We start from the raw sequence: 16,392 nt of genomic DNA, 5'->3' as shown, positions 1-16,392 counted from the left end.
AGAGCAGTGCGAGCTAGAGGGCTTCTGAGCACTGCTTCTCTACTTTAACGCACTCGTACTCAGCTTATCTCAGGATATGACCCATAAGAAGATTTTACACTTATAAATGCCTTCTTACAGCTCTGTGAATATCTGTTGCTGTGGTGTCTGGTGTGGGTTAATGCTATCATGTCAGTGCTATTACATATTTTGGGTTATGCTGACCCTCTCTTAGGAAACCAAGGCCAGGAATAATAGCACCATGCTACCGGACACCCTTGTCTGGACACTCTGCCAGGTAACTAAGGCTTTGACCAGCAGAGATGGTCATATTTATTACAGAAATATGGCCCAACAGCAAAGATTACACAAAATGGCAGAGAAACAGAAAGAAGTTTGCTGCTTAATTGGACTAATTTTGTATTTATTCAGGCAGATGTAGGAAAATTATTTCAGCAGCTGCAACTAAATGTTACTCTTAAAAATAAAAGGGGAAGAAAGGGGAAGAGTCTACAGATAAAAAGTCATAATGGGTAGGGGTATACCAATTGGGAGCAGCATGGCCAGAGAGAGCCTGTTTTCAAGCAGAACTTCTCTTGAGAAAATCTGGGTTTGGTTTTGTGCGATTAGGTTTGTCATGTGTCGTCAACCGCAACAGAAAAGTGGGAGCAAACAGCCCTGGAGCAATTGGTACGATCACCATACAGTGGTGGCTATATCCCTTACAGGAGTTGGGTGGGGTAAGGGGAGCTCTTGAGTACCAGCTACCTGTGGAGCCAGCTACCCTCCTTGCTTCTACAGCCTGAAAGAGAGCGAGAGAGACTCCAGAGTCTCACTGCAAGCAGGTGAGATCAAGGGAGCTGATACAGCTAGAACAACATGGGAATGTTTTATGGGCTAAGCAGTAAGTGTGCTGTAAAGGGAAACATGGCTGGTCCCCAGCAACATTCATCAAAATTAGAAACTAAAGCCATAGCTGTGTATTTTATCTCTGCAGAGAAGGTTTTTTGTTTGTTTGTTTGTTTTGTTTTGTTTTTCAGCAGTCCTGAAAGAACTATATGTCCCAGGACTTCCTCCCAGTCAATGACTGCTCCAGGTGAACGGATCAATGTTTTAAACTGAAAACCAACATAGCCCTTATACTGACTGCAAGCATGAAGACTGTTCAATGCCACACTGTGGGGTGCCAGGCAGAAACAGCCAAAACTTCCTCCAGAAGAACCAGCTCCTGAACCAGACTAGGTCCAGTTTGGTCAGTAAGGACCCCACTTGGCCCTAAAGCTTTTGCATCTGCCCGTGGTGCTACGCCAGCACCACCACACTGTCCTGCAGCTGGGTTAACGCTACTGCACTCCGACAAAAAGGTGCTCAGCCCACCACGCTGTCTCTACAGAGCACTTTGTTACACACAGTAGATGTACTCTAAGATCCTATGACTCCTTTTCTCTTTTACAAATTAAAGATAGGCACGGCGCTGTCTTCCAACACTATGGCAACTGCCAGAAGAGGAGAAACTAGAATGTCTAGGGAGCCATCTGGTTAACAGGCCTCCAAGATTTGGAAGTATATTATAGAGGAAGACATTACAATCTCACAGCACCTGTGTCAGACAAGCTATGGAAGCTGCAGGTGCCCAGAAGCTCTGGGAAAATGAATTAAAAGGAACCTCAAGTCAGTCACTGGAAAGAGAGGCATCCAAAGCCAGAGGTGCTACATTCAAAGAATGAGCACAGTGCTTTTTATTTCTGTAGTCCTGAGCCTTGCCCAAAACAAGTTGCAATCTTTAATACATGAAACTGTTTTCTCCCTGTTACATCAGCTTTTAGAAGGGAAGAAAAGTATTTTCCTCTAAACTAGGATACAAGTAAAAAGCTGAGGATGCTTTCCCTGGCAGTAAGTTGTGGGGTGCAAGTTTAGCCAGGTCTCTGTGCTCAAAACAGCAGCAGCTGGAGAATTCAGGAGTAATTAAGAAACTGCTTGGGAGTCCCCCATCAGTACAGTGAGACTTAGAGTAATCCTCATGTAGGGCTCTCAGCACTGTTATCAGCTTCTACTGATGTGATTTGCTTTGTTTAGATATGGCTGCATTCCTGACTCACAAGAGGTTTCCCCTTGCTTTGAATTTCCAAGATGGGTGTGCCTCAACAGCTGTTCTGCTGCTGAATGAGGTATTTGGAGGACAGCAGTGAAGTGACTTCGTGGTCTGTAACTACACTGAGAGCAGGATGAGCTGGAAAGACCTTCCTACGGTTACTTTCTCTCATTATTATTCCTAGTGTAAATCAGATGCTGCTTACTTAGCGCTTGGAAGCAAGTTTTTCCAGAGCACATCAAAAGAGGGCCAAAGACCCTCTCCTTGAGAAAGCTTAAACAGCTCTACTGCATCTGAGTAGCACTAAGAACTCACTGTTTGAATGGAGATATCTTTAGTAGCAGACAGAATTCTCTGGGCATTAGGCCTGGGTTTCTTACCATTTGTATCTTTGTACCACAAAATGATGATGATTGAGCTACCTGGCATTGCTAAGGCCCCAGCCTGTCTCCCTCCTTGAATTAGTTGAGAGAGCCACCTTCGTTGGGTGGGGACAAAGTGTTTGTTCCTTTTGACAAGCATCCACATATGGTTGGAGAAGAGCACTCCAAAGCAAGACTTGCACATGAAAGATAATCAGGGCCTGACTGCTCCTGCTCGCTCCAGGTTATTTCCTGGGAGGAAACCAGATGAGGCCCTATAAATGCTCTTACCCAATCTTACAGTGTAGCTCCTTGCCAGCTCCAACTTCTCAGACTGTGAACCCACCTGTTACTATCAGAGGACATCTGACAAATATTTTTTCATATCTTTTTAAAAAATATAAAAAAGTAAGGGTCACTGTATGTATTTATTATTCAAAAGTTATTAATGAAAAAGTGTGAACATAAATACACCTGCACATGAGTGCATGACCTGCATGAAAGAAAAGCTGGTGTAAAAGTTCACATGCTTTTAAGAAAGAAAAACAGAAAATATGCCTGCTTCATTTGTTTAAAGGAATTATTTATTTAAAAAAATAGATTTTTAAAAGACAAACTGTCTTTGATAACCCTGAGGAGAAATCTTAAGAAAAGGTAGAAGAGTGGGATGGTTACACTTCCTTACAGGAGAACTGACTCAGATGAACAGGATGTAGGCAGAATTTATTCTAGTCATAAGTGCCCTGAAGCTGAGCCTGGCCAGGATGAAACAAAACTGAAATATTCTTTAACAAAAGTCAGTGAAACCTAATCTTTCCCATGGGAGGAAAAGGGCAATCTTTCCCTTTTCTCACCCATGGCAGGAAAAAAAAAAATGAATGTGTATCTCCCTATCGGACCAGCCATTGCTTTCCCTTTATGCAAATCTCAGCATCTGAAGTAATTCCCAAGCATGTTACAAGCCATGACTGGCTTCATCTCTCTCTCTCTCTCCTCCTTCCACACTAGATCCATTTCTTCAGAGTCCTTCTCAACAGAAGTGGGATCTGCATCGCATTTGGACTTCATATCTTCACACAACAAACACATACACTACTGTGAGAACTGCTGTCAACATGCAGACCGCAGTGCCTCTGGCACTCGTACAGGAAAGGCCTGAAGAACCTTCTCTTAGAGAGTTACTCCTCACTGTTTGTCTTATCCCTCCCACCTCCTACAGTGAGCCCCCACCCACCCAAGCCCACTGAAACCTTCTGTACTATGTATATGCCCTGTTTGGCTGGGTCGGTGCGTGCTGAGGAGGCGGTGGGATAAGCCAGCCCCTGCAGGCTGCTCTGCACACTCTGTTCTCAGGGCTGTTTGCTGTGCGGGCCGCAGGCTTCAGGCCTTTGAAGGGTTGAATACCATCTTTTGATTTACTATGGCTGATGGGGTATGGGAAAGCTTTACAACTGAAATACACAGAAGAGTTAAAAAGAAAAAAATTAAAATAATAATAATAAAGAAATTAAAAAAATACAACACAGGAAAGACCTTAATAACCACATAAATAATAATTAGTAATCAAATGTAACAGATCAAAGGAGAAGAAAGACAGCTCTTTGTAATAGTTTTAAATGACTTTTAAGAAAAGCACAATTATATAACTCACCACTCAGAACAGTCTTTGTTTAAACACATTTGTCATGGGCTAGATGCTCAGGGAGATGGTGACACAGATCAAGTCATGCTCGGGTCTTCAGGTGGTGCTCATGACTGCTTCTCACCAATAAGGGCATTTTGTCAGGGTCTAGTGATGAAGACTGCTCTCATTTGTGACATTTTAGCTATGATCAGTCTCCTTAAAGAGTTAGATGTGACCTCCAGTAAACAGAAATTGAATGGTGTCATTCCTCCTCAAACTCTCTTTCAACAGCAAGGTAACCTTGTTGTTTTGAAAGCGGGAAAGCCCCAGCTGAAGGAAAATTTCTTAGATTTGCAGGATTTCTTTGTAGAATGGCCCAAAAGAATTGCTGTTCAGCATTCTTACAGTCAAGAGCAGATATAGGCAGAGATCAGTATCAGAGTGCTTTTTTTTTTGAGAAGTTGTTGTCAAAGCTGAAGTCCATCTATTCTCTTTGCACTCTACCTGCTGATAGTTCAGCAACTGCCCCTGTGCTAGGTGGACACTCAGTAGTTCAACTAGAAAAGTGTAAAGCACTAAGGAAAACATATATATTCCAGACAGGAACCATGTCATATTGCCTTTTTTTTTTTTTTTTTTTTCAAGAATATGGAACATGTTTTTATACCCTGTAGCTGGAGACTATTTTTGACGTAAGAATTAGCTTAAATGCATTTTATTCTCCTCATTCTCTTTTCCCAAAAGCAGAGGTCATGGTCTGAATTCAAATTTAAAGCAAAAAAATAAAATAAAAATAGCTAGAAAACAGTTTTTAAATAAGCTGGTTGCTTGCTGGTCAACATATCTCTCAGGTGAGAATGAGGAACCTTAAAATCATCACTCAAGCTCATCTATGGTACATGAAGACTTTGATAAACCTATCATATCCACCTAGAACAGGAGATGAAAACCAATAGCCATTACTATAGGTATGGGTGAATAGCACTGTTGCTCTCTACAAACAAAGCCACTACATGGTTTGCTCCTGATATCATCATAGCAGGGCTTTGAAGATGATGTTAGTTCAGAGGAGAAAAAAAAAAAAAAAAAAAAAAAAAAAAAAAGTGAAAGCTTGCTCCTGTGGGGTTTGGAAATTTGAAAGCTGACACAAGCTTCTGCAGACCATGCACAGATCTTCATATGAAGTACCCTAGACATTAGAAGAGGTTTAACGTTTCCAATAATCAAAATAGTTCTGGTTTGACTAAAAATCTCTTAGTTATATTGCTGGATTCACATGAAGCAATAAGGTGCATCAGTGTAAGTGAAAGAAAGCTTTGCCTCCTGCATTTATGTTCTCTAAAAAGAAGACTATTTGTCATTCCACACAACATTTAGAGACTGGCAAGAAAATGGATACAGAAGACTGAATTTCCTCCCAACTTTTTCACTGTCATTATTGTTGGACTTTTTTCTAATGGTCTTTTATTATTTTCTAGGAAAGTGTAACTCTAAGGAGACAGAACACAACCTTCTGGGATGGGGGAATGAACTTTTATTACTGTTGCCTTTGTTTTAACACCACCATGATCAAAAGATCTGTTTGTTTTTGGTTTGTTTTTTGGTTGGTTGGTTGTTTTTACTAGACATAAAAAGCCCTAAAGGCTGAAAGATATACTAAATATGAAATAAAAATAATTAGCAAAATAGAATATCTAAGATCAAGTTGCATTAAACACTGTCCAATTCTTAAAAGGCTTGGGATTCACAGGGCTTCTGCTTGCCACCATATCCATTTGCTTAATTGCCATATTTGGCTTTGACTGTTTTGAGTGATGCTGGAAGAATGAGGGATGTAACCGATCAAAAGATGGACCAAGCAGCATGTCTCACACAGAGCTCACCAGTCCCAGACCAAGAAAGGAAACTTAAGAACTTAAAGACTTAAAAACCAACACTGTCCATAACGAAGAACTGACAGCAAATCTCCATGCAGCAATGCAGGAAAGAATTTATCTCCACAAGAGAATATCATTATGAAGGTCTCAGCAGCTATTTTAGAAATCAATCCAATCCAATCAAACCAACATAAATTAAACAATTTTTTTTTTTAAAGGACACTAATCACAAGCCCAAACTAAGAGTGAAGGGGCAGTGGGAGGTTTTCATACGATACCTAAATTGACCATAAGTTTGACACGGCCTCCATCCAGCTCCAGGCGCAGAGTATCAGCAGAATCTCGTGAGGTGGTTGCCATCAACAGCCCATAGGCACGCTGTGACATGAAACGGAAGGACACATCTTCTGCTTCTGTATGCATGACCATAGGCATGATGATCTTCATGTACATGCTGCCATCGTAGCTCAAGATAGAGGCCTCTGCAAGGAATCAGTAAACAAATTCAAAAAATTAAAATAAGTTACACTTCCACGCGATCTCCATTTCTCACATCTTCCAGAAAATGTGATCTCCATTAGTCCAGCCTTCTCCACCACTAGCTGGAACGACTAGTTCAAATAACGCCTACAGCTCTTCTCCTAGAGTATCTAGTCTTGTTTTGAAATGCCCAGAGTTTCTATTTCTGATACGCTTGAGAGCTGTTGCTTATTCAGTGAGGAATTTCCTTTAAAGGGAAAGAAAAACTGCAAACAATCATAGTCTGTGACACCACTGTCCCTGAACAACCCCTCTTAAAACCAAACCGTGTATAATAATAGCATCTATAAAGGTGTTCCTGGCCTAAAAAAGGCTGATTGGACAACAAGCATACAAAGGAAGCAAGACATAACTAAGTCCTATTCTTGTTTCTTTGTTTCTGGTGGTTGAATTTCATATATCAAATTAATTGGGCTAAGGCATTAAATGCAAATTGTCATTAATTTATGACCTACAAAATTCTACAAAACATACAATTTATTTTAGAGATCCAGAAAAACATAATCAGAAGTAGCAGAATGAAAATGAACGGACTAACATAGGAAAGGATGTCTCCAAAGCTGAAGTTAGTTACACTAATAAGAGCTTCCAGGGGTACACATTATTCAGGAATAATGAAAAGTTGGCTGTACAAATCCTTGGAAAAGGACACAGGAAATATTATTTAAAATTGAGTTAATAGATCCACTCTACTTGTAATCATTTCATCTTTTTCAGAGCTGTGTTGTAATGAAAGGGATACTTCAGCTGACAAAATCTGTGAGTATGAAGCAGGTTTCTTAACAGTTTTTTCCCCACATTAGATTTGTGTTGTTTTGTGGTGTTTTTTTTTTGTTTGTTTGTTTTTTCTTCTTCTTCCCCCTCCTTACTAACAGTTCCTGGAGCTCTGCTGACACAACTGGTGGCACTGTAATGCAAAAGAACAAATCAAAATCCATGTCAAGTTCAAGTGCCATTCAAACACAGGAAATGGCAGGAGATGGAGGCACAACAAAAGCCAAGAGTATGGAGAAAAAAATAGAAAAATACAATTTATTTCCTTGCTATCTCCTCTGAGGCTGTCAATGAAAATGGAGAGTTCAGCTGAGGAAAGGAGTTCTGGTACTTAACATTCTCTATTTGTTAGGGGGCTGCATGCAGGAACTGATGTTCTTCTCTAAGGGGGGCAGAATTAAAGTCTTGCGATAGAGCTGCAGCAACCACTATGGCATGGCAATTGCTGTTTCAGCCCATGAATACGCTCTAAAGCACTTTTATCAGCAAAATTTACAAATCTACATAAATGTTTTAAATACATGTATTAAACAGAGCACCCCATCTCCACAGAGCCAACTCCTACAGAAGACAGTGACATAGACTGCTCCATGTAGGACTTCTACCACCAAAATATGTTTAAAAAGATAAAAAGCCCAGAGGCAGAAAAAAGCTCCCTAGGCACGTGGAAGGATTGCTCCCTAAAGCACTCTTACTTGGGATTCTCAACAGCACCCCCCACCACCACCGAAGGCTAACATCCCATCATTTGCAACAACAAGTATTTGGAACCTAGGCGTTCTTCTTAAATATTTCAGCCCATTTTCTGTATTTTCCAGCAGAGCCCTTTTTGCTGACATGAGTGAAACTTCTAGAGGGAAACAGCAAGCTTAGCAGAGCCAACTATTATTGTCCTCTCAAGGCCTAAATGTTAGCGTGGTAATAAATATGCAAAAGAAGTGGTAAATAAGGAATATGTATCAAACTGATACAGCAATAAAGAAGATGTGTATCTGGTGATGAAACCTGTGACAGATATCACTGCAGTGGTGCTGGTGCAGCAACCCACTGCTACTAGATGGTATGCAGCACCTTTCCAGGCATGGGACATACAAACACACTACAAAAAAAAAGCTTTTCTGTGAGCACCATTAAAACAAGACGGCCATGAGCAGCATCTCGACTCATCAGTTTTCCTATCTGCACTCCTCCCACACGGTCATGGTCTGCACACAACGCGCTCCACACGCAGCACCCACTCAGCCATACATACTCCTTCTGGGGACCAGCTGTCAGCGCTGCCCCGGGGACTCACATCTTCGCTTGGGCAAGAAACAGAGAAGGAAAGCGAGATCTTTTTTCAAGGTGGGGGAATGGCTTCTTCTTTTCCAAGTGCAATTCTCTTCCCCCTCACGTCTGCAACTCTTCCTTGCCACCCACAGCTGCAAGCTGGAACCAAATGTACTGTATATTATACATACACTCAAAGGCAGGGCGTATGTACACATGAACCATCCTTACCCTCCTCTCTCACTGCGGATTGTATTAGAAAATGCAGTCAAGCATGAAATGGCTCTTTTGACGCCTTCAGCTCAGATGTGCCTTGCATGAAACAGTTGCTTGCACTAGCACCTGAATAACTGTGAGAAGGGGGCTGGAGAATATTAGGACTGTGAGTGGGAGTAGCTGTCACAAGCGGCCCAGCTCTGCTGCTTCCTTTCCCACAGAGCCATGCATTAGGTACTTTGGAAATTGGAGTTTTTCTGCAGACATTAGAAGACAACACACCAAGAGTGTTAATAAGGAGTCTCTTCCCTTCTAAAATAATTAATCTGTGTCCTTCAGCTCCACTGATCCCATGGACAGAAAATTGCTACCCCTAGACAAGAAATGCCAACTGTCAACATTATACTTATGTAAGAAGAATGTCCAAAACACACAGAATTGCTCAAGATAGCAGAAAAATCTAGAAATATATTTTTGAATAGGATTTCAGAATCAAAATCTGATTCCAAAAAGTCAGGAAAATAATCCTGATTCCTAAATTTCCCCCAGATTCAAATGCTATAAATATGGCTTGCATTTGGAATGAGTAACACAGTAAGGAACCCCGGAAGGGAAAGATAATGTTAGAGGCAAAAATCTCATACTGAGCAAGATGTCTGTTTCCCACCTCCTGAACATCTTGCTTGTTCTTCCAAGTAAATACTGAAGCAAACTACAGTGAGTTTGTGCACAGGAAAGCCTTTCCTAAGCACTGCCCACAATCTGCTGTTTAGGGGATGCAAAGGGGACCCAGTTCTGTGTTATTCCAGTCACCATACAACAGCCATTCCAATTTAGAATTAATCAAAAGAGACAAACCAGACAGAAGAAAATGGAAACAAACGTCCAGTTGGAAGGGATGATCAAAATTAATATGAAAATCAAGACAGTGTTTCAGCTGATATCCAATAACAGCCTCATTCAGGCATTACTTCACAGTGTTTCTTACTGCCCCTTCTCTGGTCAGTCTACTACAAACAGAGCAATGAATCCTTGCAACAGCTCAGCAGATAAAATGAAATAGCCTGAAGTACTTGAAACAGTCTCTGCTCAACTACAGGAGAAGATAAGTTTCTGTCCTTGTATGTGCCCTATGCTGACCTGAGCCTGTCCCAGTTCAGACCACCTTTGCATCTTTTAAAAATAAGAAATTTCACTCTCACCTTACAAATCTTCACCACCTGAAGTATCTGGGAGCATTTTCAGCACATCTTCTTGTAAGCAGAGCTTTCCCTCTAACTACAAAAATAGCCCTTCAGAGGGGGGTATTGCTTAGTAGCAGTCACAGAAATAAATCCTATCTCCTTGTCCTGACAGTCAGTCCCTAAAACTCAAGGATTGCATGTTACTGCTGAGCAACACATACAGAAAATCTGTTCAGGGTTGAATGTAACCTGGCAACAACTAGGTGACCTCAGTCTCCTGTGCTGGCAACTTCTGCCTGAAAATAGGCATCCATTTGATTGTCCTCAGCCAAGTGCAGCAACAGGACTGTAATACTTCCGTACAGCACCATAAATACAGGCAGCAGCACGATTATTCAAGTTAAAATACACACATGCTCCTTCCAACCCTTCTACTTTTAGGGTAGCTATTATATTTGGATGTTTCACAGACACGTGCATAGGAGCAATGTGTAGCACATGACGTTTCACCCATGTTGCTGAGATGTACAGATTTATACAGACAAAAAGATTCAGAGCTGTATTTACTCATGAACCCAAAGCCAGAAGCTTCATTGCCATTAGCTTGGAGATGGGAGGAGGAAGAAACCAGGTGCTGGTTCAAAATGGACCTGACATAATGCCAGAGATCTGTGAAAATCAATATGTTATTAGGAGCGATTAGCTTCCCAATCTTGTGCTCTGAGACCCTGCCAGCTTTAATTTTACACTTAGCATCCAAAGGAGCAATTCACTGCTGCTTCCCCACAAAGCTCTGCATAAACCTCCTGGGGAGATGGCAACAGGCGTATTCTTAGAATACAGAGACAGAAAAATATTCAAGCCCTCTTACACTCTCTCTCGCTTTCTAACCTTTTCTCTGTATTAGTCTCCATTCTTAGCCCTTTTCCTTTCTTCTCCCTTTTAGCTTTCCTGTAGTCTCTGTCTCTCTTTTCCATCTCTCAGACTACAATATAGCCTGAAGGTTCCAGAAAGAGGACAGTGAAAGAAGAATGAAAAAAATATCTCCTCTTCATGAAAAGTTCATGATTTCATCAATGACAATGGATCAGGGCATACCACATATTCCCCATACGGTTACATTTGGGAGAGTTGGCCACCACCAGTGGTCCCCACTGAACAGAGCTTTCAGAGAAGAGCAGTACCAATTCGAGAGGCACAAGGCACCTAGTGAAGAGCTAGTGTGGAAAAGAGCAGGCATGCTAGTTCAAAACTACAGGAAATACAGAGCAAACTTTTCACCTGATTGCAAAATTCTCCAGTAGGCATACAGCATACCTCTTTCCATTCCCATGCAAACATGCCAACTTTTCTTGTATTATATCCACTAGCAGACACATGACCGCAAATAAAACAGCCTAGATTGTTTGAAAACCAAAAGTACACTTTAAAACAAACAAAACCCACGCAAATTTTAAAAAGGCTCTCACGTTCCTCAGGAAGCTCCCTGCAGCCTGCCTGAGAGGAAGCTGTGACTTTTGGAAGTCAGTGGGTTACGAAGCAGGATACAGCTATAGCCACTCATAACCACTCATCTCCAACTAGAGATTACAAAGCTGAAGAAAAAGCTAGCCAAGATGTGCTCTTACTTGCCCAAAAACATTTATTTTAAATCCCCGTGGGTCTCATCTGTGTCACCAGACAGGACATAGAGGAAGGCACAGAGGTACCCCGGGGGTCTGACCCAGCTCCCCAAACACCACATAATGAACAGGACCAATTTTTAGTTAGTGTTGCAAAAAAACATTTTAAGTTGTATCTTTAAAAATTTAAGATACAACTTTAAAAATATAAACAGATGTTCCCATTCAGACAAAAGCATAATAAGCTACCATCATCCAAAACAACTGCCAACATGCACAAAAAGCCAGGCTTGATCCCTGTGAGGCTGGTTCCCTCAAAAACTGAGTGTGGGAGCATGTTATATGTATGCCACCTTGGTGCACAATTGTTGATGAAAGAAAATACAGCATTTTGCTTGCCTGTAAACAAAGGAAATTTGGGGAGTCAGGATCTAATTGTTCAGGCCAAAATCTGCCTATGGCCCAGGAGTCAATGCTCCTATTTTTTGTGGAAAATAAATATAACTGGATTTTTAAGTACTCACAGGCAGTTATGACTTTGCACATCAGAAAGCGGCAAGTGCAGGGTTTCTCCCTGGTGGCCAGGAGCGGCAGGGGCATGGTGCACCCACGTGAGGCAGGACAGGCCTAGGTGGTGGCCAGGACCAGCCAAGGCAGCATCACAGTGATGAGGAAGGTCCCAGGTCAAGCTGGGAAATCAGCTGGCGAGTCAAGGCCAGCATCGGGTGCGCTGACCCACAGGAAGGGCTGTAAATGTAATTCACCAGCATTTGCAAAGACAGTAACAAAACAAAACAAAACATCTTTAAATACCCACATAAAGAGAACCATTAGAAATAAGATGACGTTCTATTTGTCTAAAAAAATGCACTGCCAATAGTACCACTAATCAGCAAGTATAGGTTTATTGCATTAGCATGAACAAAGCTGTTCTGCTTTAAAGACTTCAGCCCGCCAAGATATCAATAGCATTAGCTGCTGTGCACTGACGATTTATGAAGATACAACAGCGGAAATCTTAGAGAGACAACAGAATTTTAAGGAACCTGGGCTGTTTTTGCTGGTGCGTAACTACCTCGCATATCCAAGTATTTTTGCAGCATTAATCCTAGTTTTTCTTTGCATCACATTAAGGTGACGGGTTCTTTCCCTACTCCCAGTGGATATACATCCGCTCTACAAAAGGACGGAAGCTCAGCACACCAGTACCCCAACTTCTTTACTCTGTTCTAGAGTAACTAAATCCCACATGTTCAACAACCTTTAGTTTTTATTTTCTGAAAGTTGCCTGTTCTGTTTCTCACCTCTGGCTTATCTCTGATTTGTATGCTACCTTCTTAAATTCAAATGCTCCAAATTTGAGTAGTGTACATCAGTTAAGACTAAATGAGCACTGAAAGTAGAGTAATTACATAAGACGCCCTTATCAGTACAACGTGTACAAAACATTTCTAAACGAGCAGCAAACGAGAGAAATAATAGAGCAAGCTTCAAGGCATTCATCACATTTTCAGGGATGCCGGAATGCTGGTGGAGCAGTAAGAATAATTGTCACATGTAACTGTCACATGTCACACTCATTTGTCTATAGACAAAAAATGCCAGCAAATGTTTTCATAGGTCAGATAACATCCAGATTAGTATTTTTCATCAAATGTATATTTTAAAAATGTTGCAGAACTTAATGCATAGCATTATTTAAAACGTTTCATGGCTTTCAACATACATTTAAGCCTGAAAATAGCCTAGAAATGGTGGTGGGTTCACATAAAATATGTTCCTGAAGAACACCTGAAGTGCCAACCACACCTATGTATTTATCTAGAAAGTTAGAACAGAATAAATAACCTGTTCACCGTTTCCCTTGCAATACCACCATCTCCTCCCTGTTCCAGTATGTTATATATTTCCTAACTGTTTCCTATGTTGTTTTTTTCAAACGTAAGTAGAAATATCGAATTACTGCTGGAAAAAATATTGCCTATGAATCAACAAAATGTAAGACATACAAAAATCTAAGCAGAAAAGGTAACATAGGCCAATTAACAGCCTCAGGCAACAAATCTGTATGAAGGTGCAGGGTTCAGAAAAAGTACTGTAATGCCCTTACTCAGAGAAAAATTTTAGCTCGATTCATAAAGTTAAGACACTGAAATGATTGCAACAGAAGCAATTCTCAATTTATTTCAGAACTACCCAAGAAGTTTTACGTGAATCCAAGATGAACACCTCACTTTTCTAGTGCAGTAGTAAAATGAGTTTATGTAATACCCAAATCTAGTAAACTGGTCCTGGCAATGTTCAGCTCAAAGAGGGCAAAATCTCAAGAAATTAAGTAAATCTGTGAAGCAACCATTATAAATAAAAATCTCATCAGATTGCTGATCATCGAGAACAAAGAAATTCAATGGAGACATTCTAAACTCCAGAGAAGGTGCATTAGGATCCAGGATTATAAATCTCCCTGCGTTAATAGCCCTCACAAAGCTTTGCACTCTGGATTCCCACTTTTGTGTAACTTCCATAAAGAGCCAACATAACTTCCAGCTCCTGAGGATAACTTGTGACTACCCTCTAGAAAAGGATGTATCAGCTTCCATGCACATCAGGCTTGTTATATGCTTTGCCTCCTCCTGTCACCACCACCACACAGAAGAGGATAAGCTAATTAAGGGGCTGGGACGCCGGTCAGGTAGGGAGGTTAAAAAAATAAAAATTAATCCATGATGAAAGGTAAATGTTATCTGATTATCTGATAAACTTCATATCTCCCTTTTCAGGCTGTAACCATAAAGAAGTGGGCTAGGGAGGAGCTGTAACACCACTGAGCAGCATAGTGGAAATATTTGCAGACAGAGGAGACTGTAGCTTGTAAATGTTACTGCTAGCCCTGGGAGGTGAAGAGTGAGGTCGTACTGCTACACTGAAGCTTGGCAGAGACACGGGGGAACCAAGGAGGAGAACATGGGCTGTTCAACCTTAGTCCAAATGTCACTCTAACATTTACAGAGCTGCGTGCAACTATTTGGGAAGAAATCTCTGGCAAGAAGGTTACGAACAGAAGAATTGCTCCTCAAAGCCTAGGAGTGAAACGGGGAAAGCATGGGGAAATCTACTGCTAAAATGATGGTCTGAGGGTTCACATTACACGCGTGTCAGGGTTTAGAGCTTTTGGAACTAAACAGAAGTCGCATCATTCTCTATGTCCTCTTTAACGATAGCGTCAAGCTACATGAAGCATCTGATCTTTGTGTTTTCAGTAGTATGTTCACCAAGAAAAGGGGATTATAGCGGACACGGAGTTTGGCTCATCTCAGAGGTGTAGGGTGCAAGAAAGAGGCAGCAGACAATTTACTGTGAGGGGAATTGCAATAAATTTTAAAACATTACATGATGAGGGTGGTCAAACACTGAGGCAGACTGTGGAAACTCCACGTCTGGAAATTTTCAAAACCAAACTGGAGACCCAAACAACCTATTCAGCTCTTGAGATTTGCCCCACTTCAAGCAGGCAGTTGCAATACGGTTCCAGAGATCCCTTTCAATTAGGATTACTCTATGACAAGAGCCACAATGCACTGATCTCACTGGACACTGCACCAGTGGCAAGTTGCTATTCATCTAAAATGGAAAAGATTTTGCCCTGTGTGTGATCGTATTCATGGTAGTGCTGCTTACTGCATGTTGTCATGACTGAAGACACAGGAGATTCGCTCTCTTTACAGGAACTGACTATGTCCTTGAGCAAAACTTTACTTCTACTGATTCATCTCATAACAATTACAGTCAGAAACATACTATGACATGGACTAATGACATCCACCTCGTGCCTTTGGTCCTTTTTGCCCACAAGCTGGTACGCTCTCATCAAAATGGTGCATTGCACGCTACCAACACCTCCCAGTGGCTGCTGAATCTCCGGTTAAACTTGAAAGACTGATTTTTTTCTATGATGGTTCTAATGGTGGATCTCAACACTAAAATTTGCTTGTTTCCCCAAATTACCAAGAGGTTGGGGCTCTGCTATAAAATCCACAGAACTGTGAAAGCTAATAAAAGGCAGTTATCATCAGCCTACCATCTTTGGGAAAGGAAATCTATACTATGAACTAAATTCATTACTTTGTGTAAAAGAACAGCCAACCTCCTCTCAGTTGTGTGTGTTGGTGGTTTTTTGTTTGTTTGTTTGTTTGTTTCTTTTTTGAATACTGTAAGGAAAACCAATAAGCCATATTTTGCTACTGGCTGTTGGTTTAAGGAAGGTGCACAGCATGGCCAAAACAACACTCCATTTCCTTTTTCTCATCTGACATCCTGGAAAGGGTGCTTTAATAGGATATGGAGCAGGGGGAAAAGATAGGTCTACAAGCAATAAAAGCTAAACTTGTCCACAAAAAATATACATTGCAGTGTTTTTGAAAAAGTAAATTTTTCAACCTAGGACATCTCTGATTTAGGAGGCACCAGAAGTGAGTTCAGAGACGGCCATGATGAAAATACATAGTCAGAGGGTCAGGGTAGCTACTTATAACTGATGTAAGGCAAAGAGCTTCATACATGTAGAAAGGGGAACATCACAACACTCAAAAGGACTGGAAAACGTCTTCTCTGGAGGCAGCTCAGTACAATAGGGTAGGTAGCTCTATCAGGGCAGTAATGCCATGCTGCAGAAAAATGCAGGATAACATTTAATTTGGGATTTCATACTACATCTTCCAAACTTAAAATATAAGATGAACAAAACAGCATTTACTAGGACCTGGGGGAAGGTCCTTTCAGAGCCTTTTCTTCTCCTATCACAGAGCTGCTGCTTTGCCTAAAAAACATTTGCAAAACCACCAGTCTAGAGGTGG

The 16,392-nt window shown here is 41.2% G+C and overlaps 1 protein-coding gene across 4 annotated transcripts in view; it reads right to left on the bottom strand.

Annotated features, from left to right (window-relative positions):
- NRXN3 (neurexin 3) overlaps window positions 1-16,392 on the bottom strand; it is a 934,456-nt gene that overhangs the window by 646,625 nt on the left and 271,439 nt on the right. For all 4 annotated transcript variants that reach the window (XM_082761542.1, XM_082761545.1, XM_082761544.1 and 1 more), the window contains one exon: window positions 6,213-6,416. In XM_082761542.1, coding sequence (XP_082617668.1) covers window positions 6,213-6,416 — 204 coding nt within the window. The remainder of the gene's footprint in view (window positions 1-6,212; window positions 6,417-16,392) is intronic.

Source organism: Aythya marila, assembly GCF_965140915.1.
Source record: "Aythya marila genome assembly, chromosome: 5".
In the NCBI taxonomy this organism is placed as follows: Eukaryota; Metazoa; Chordata; class Aves; order Anseriformes; family Anatidae; genus Aythya; species Aythya marila.
This window is presented reverse-complemented; position numbering and strand designations above follow the sequence as displayed.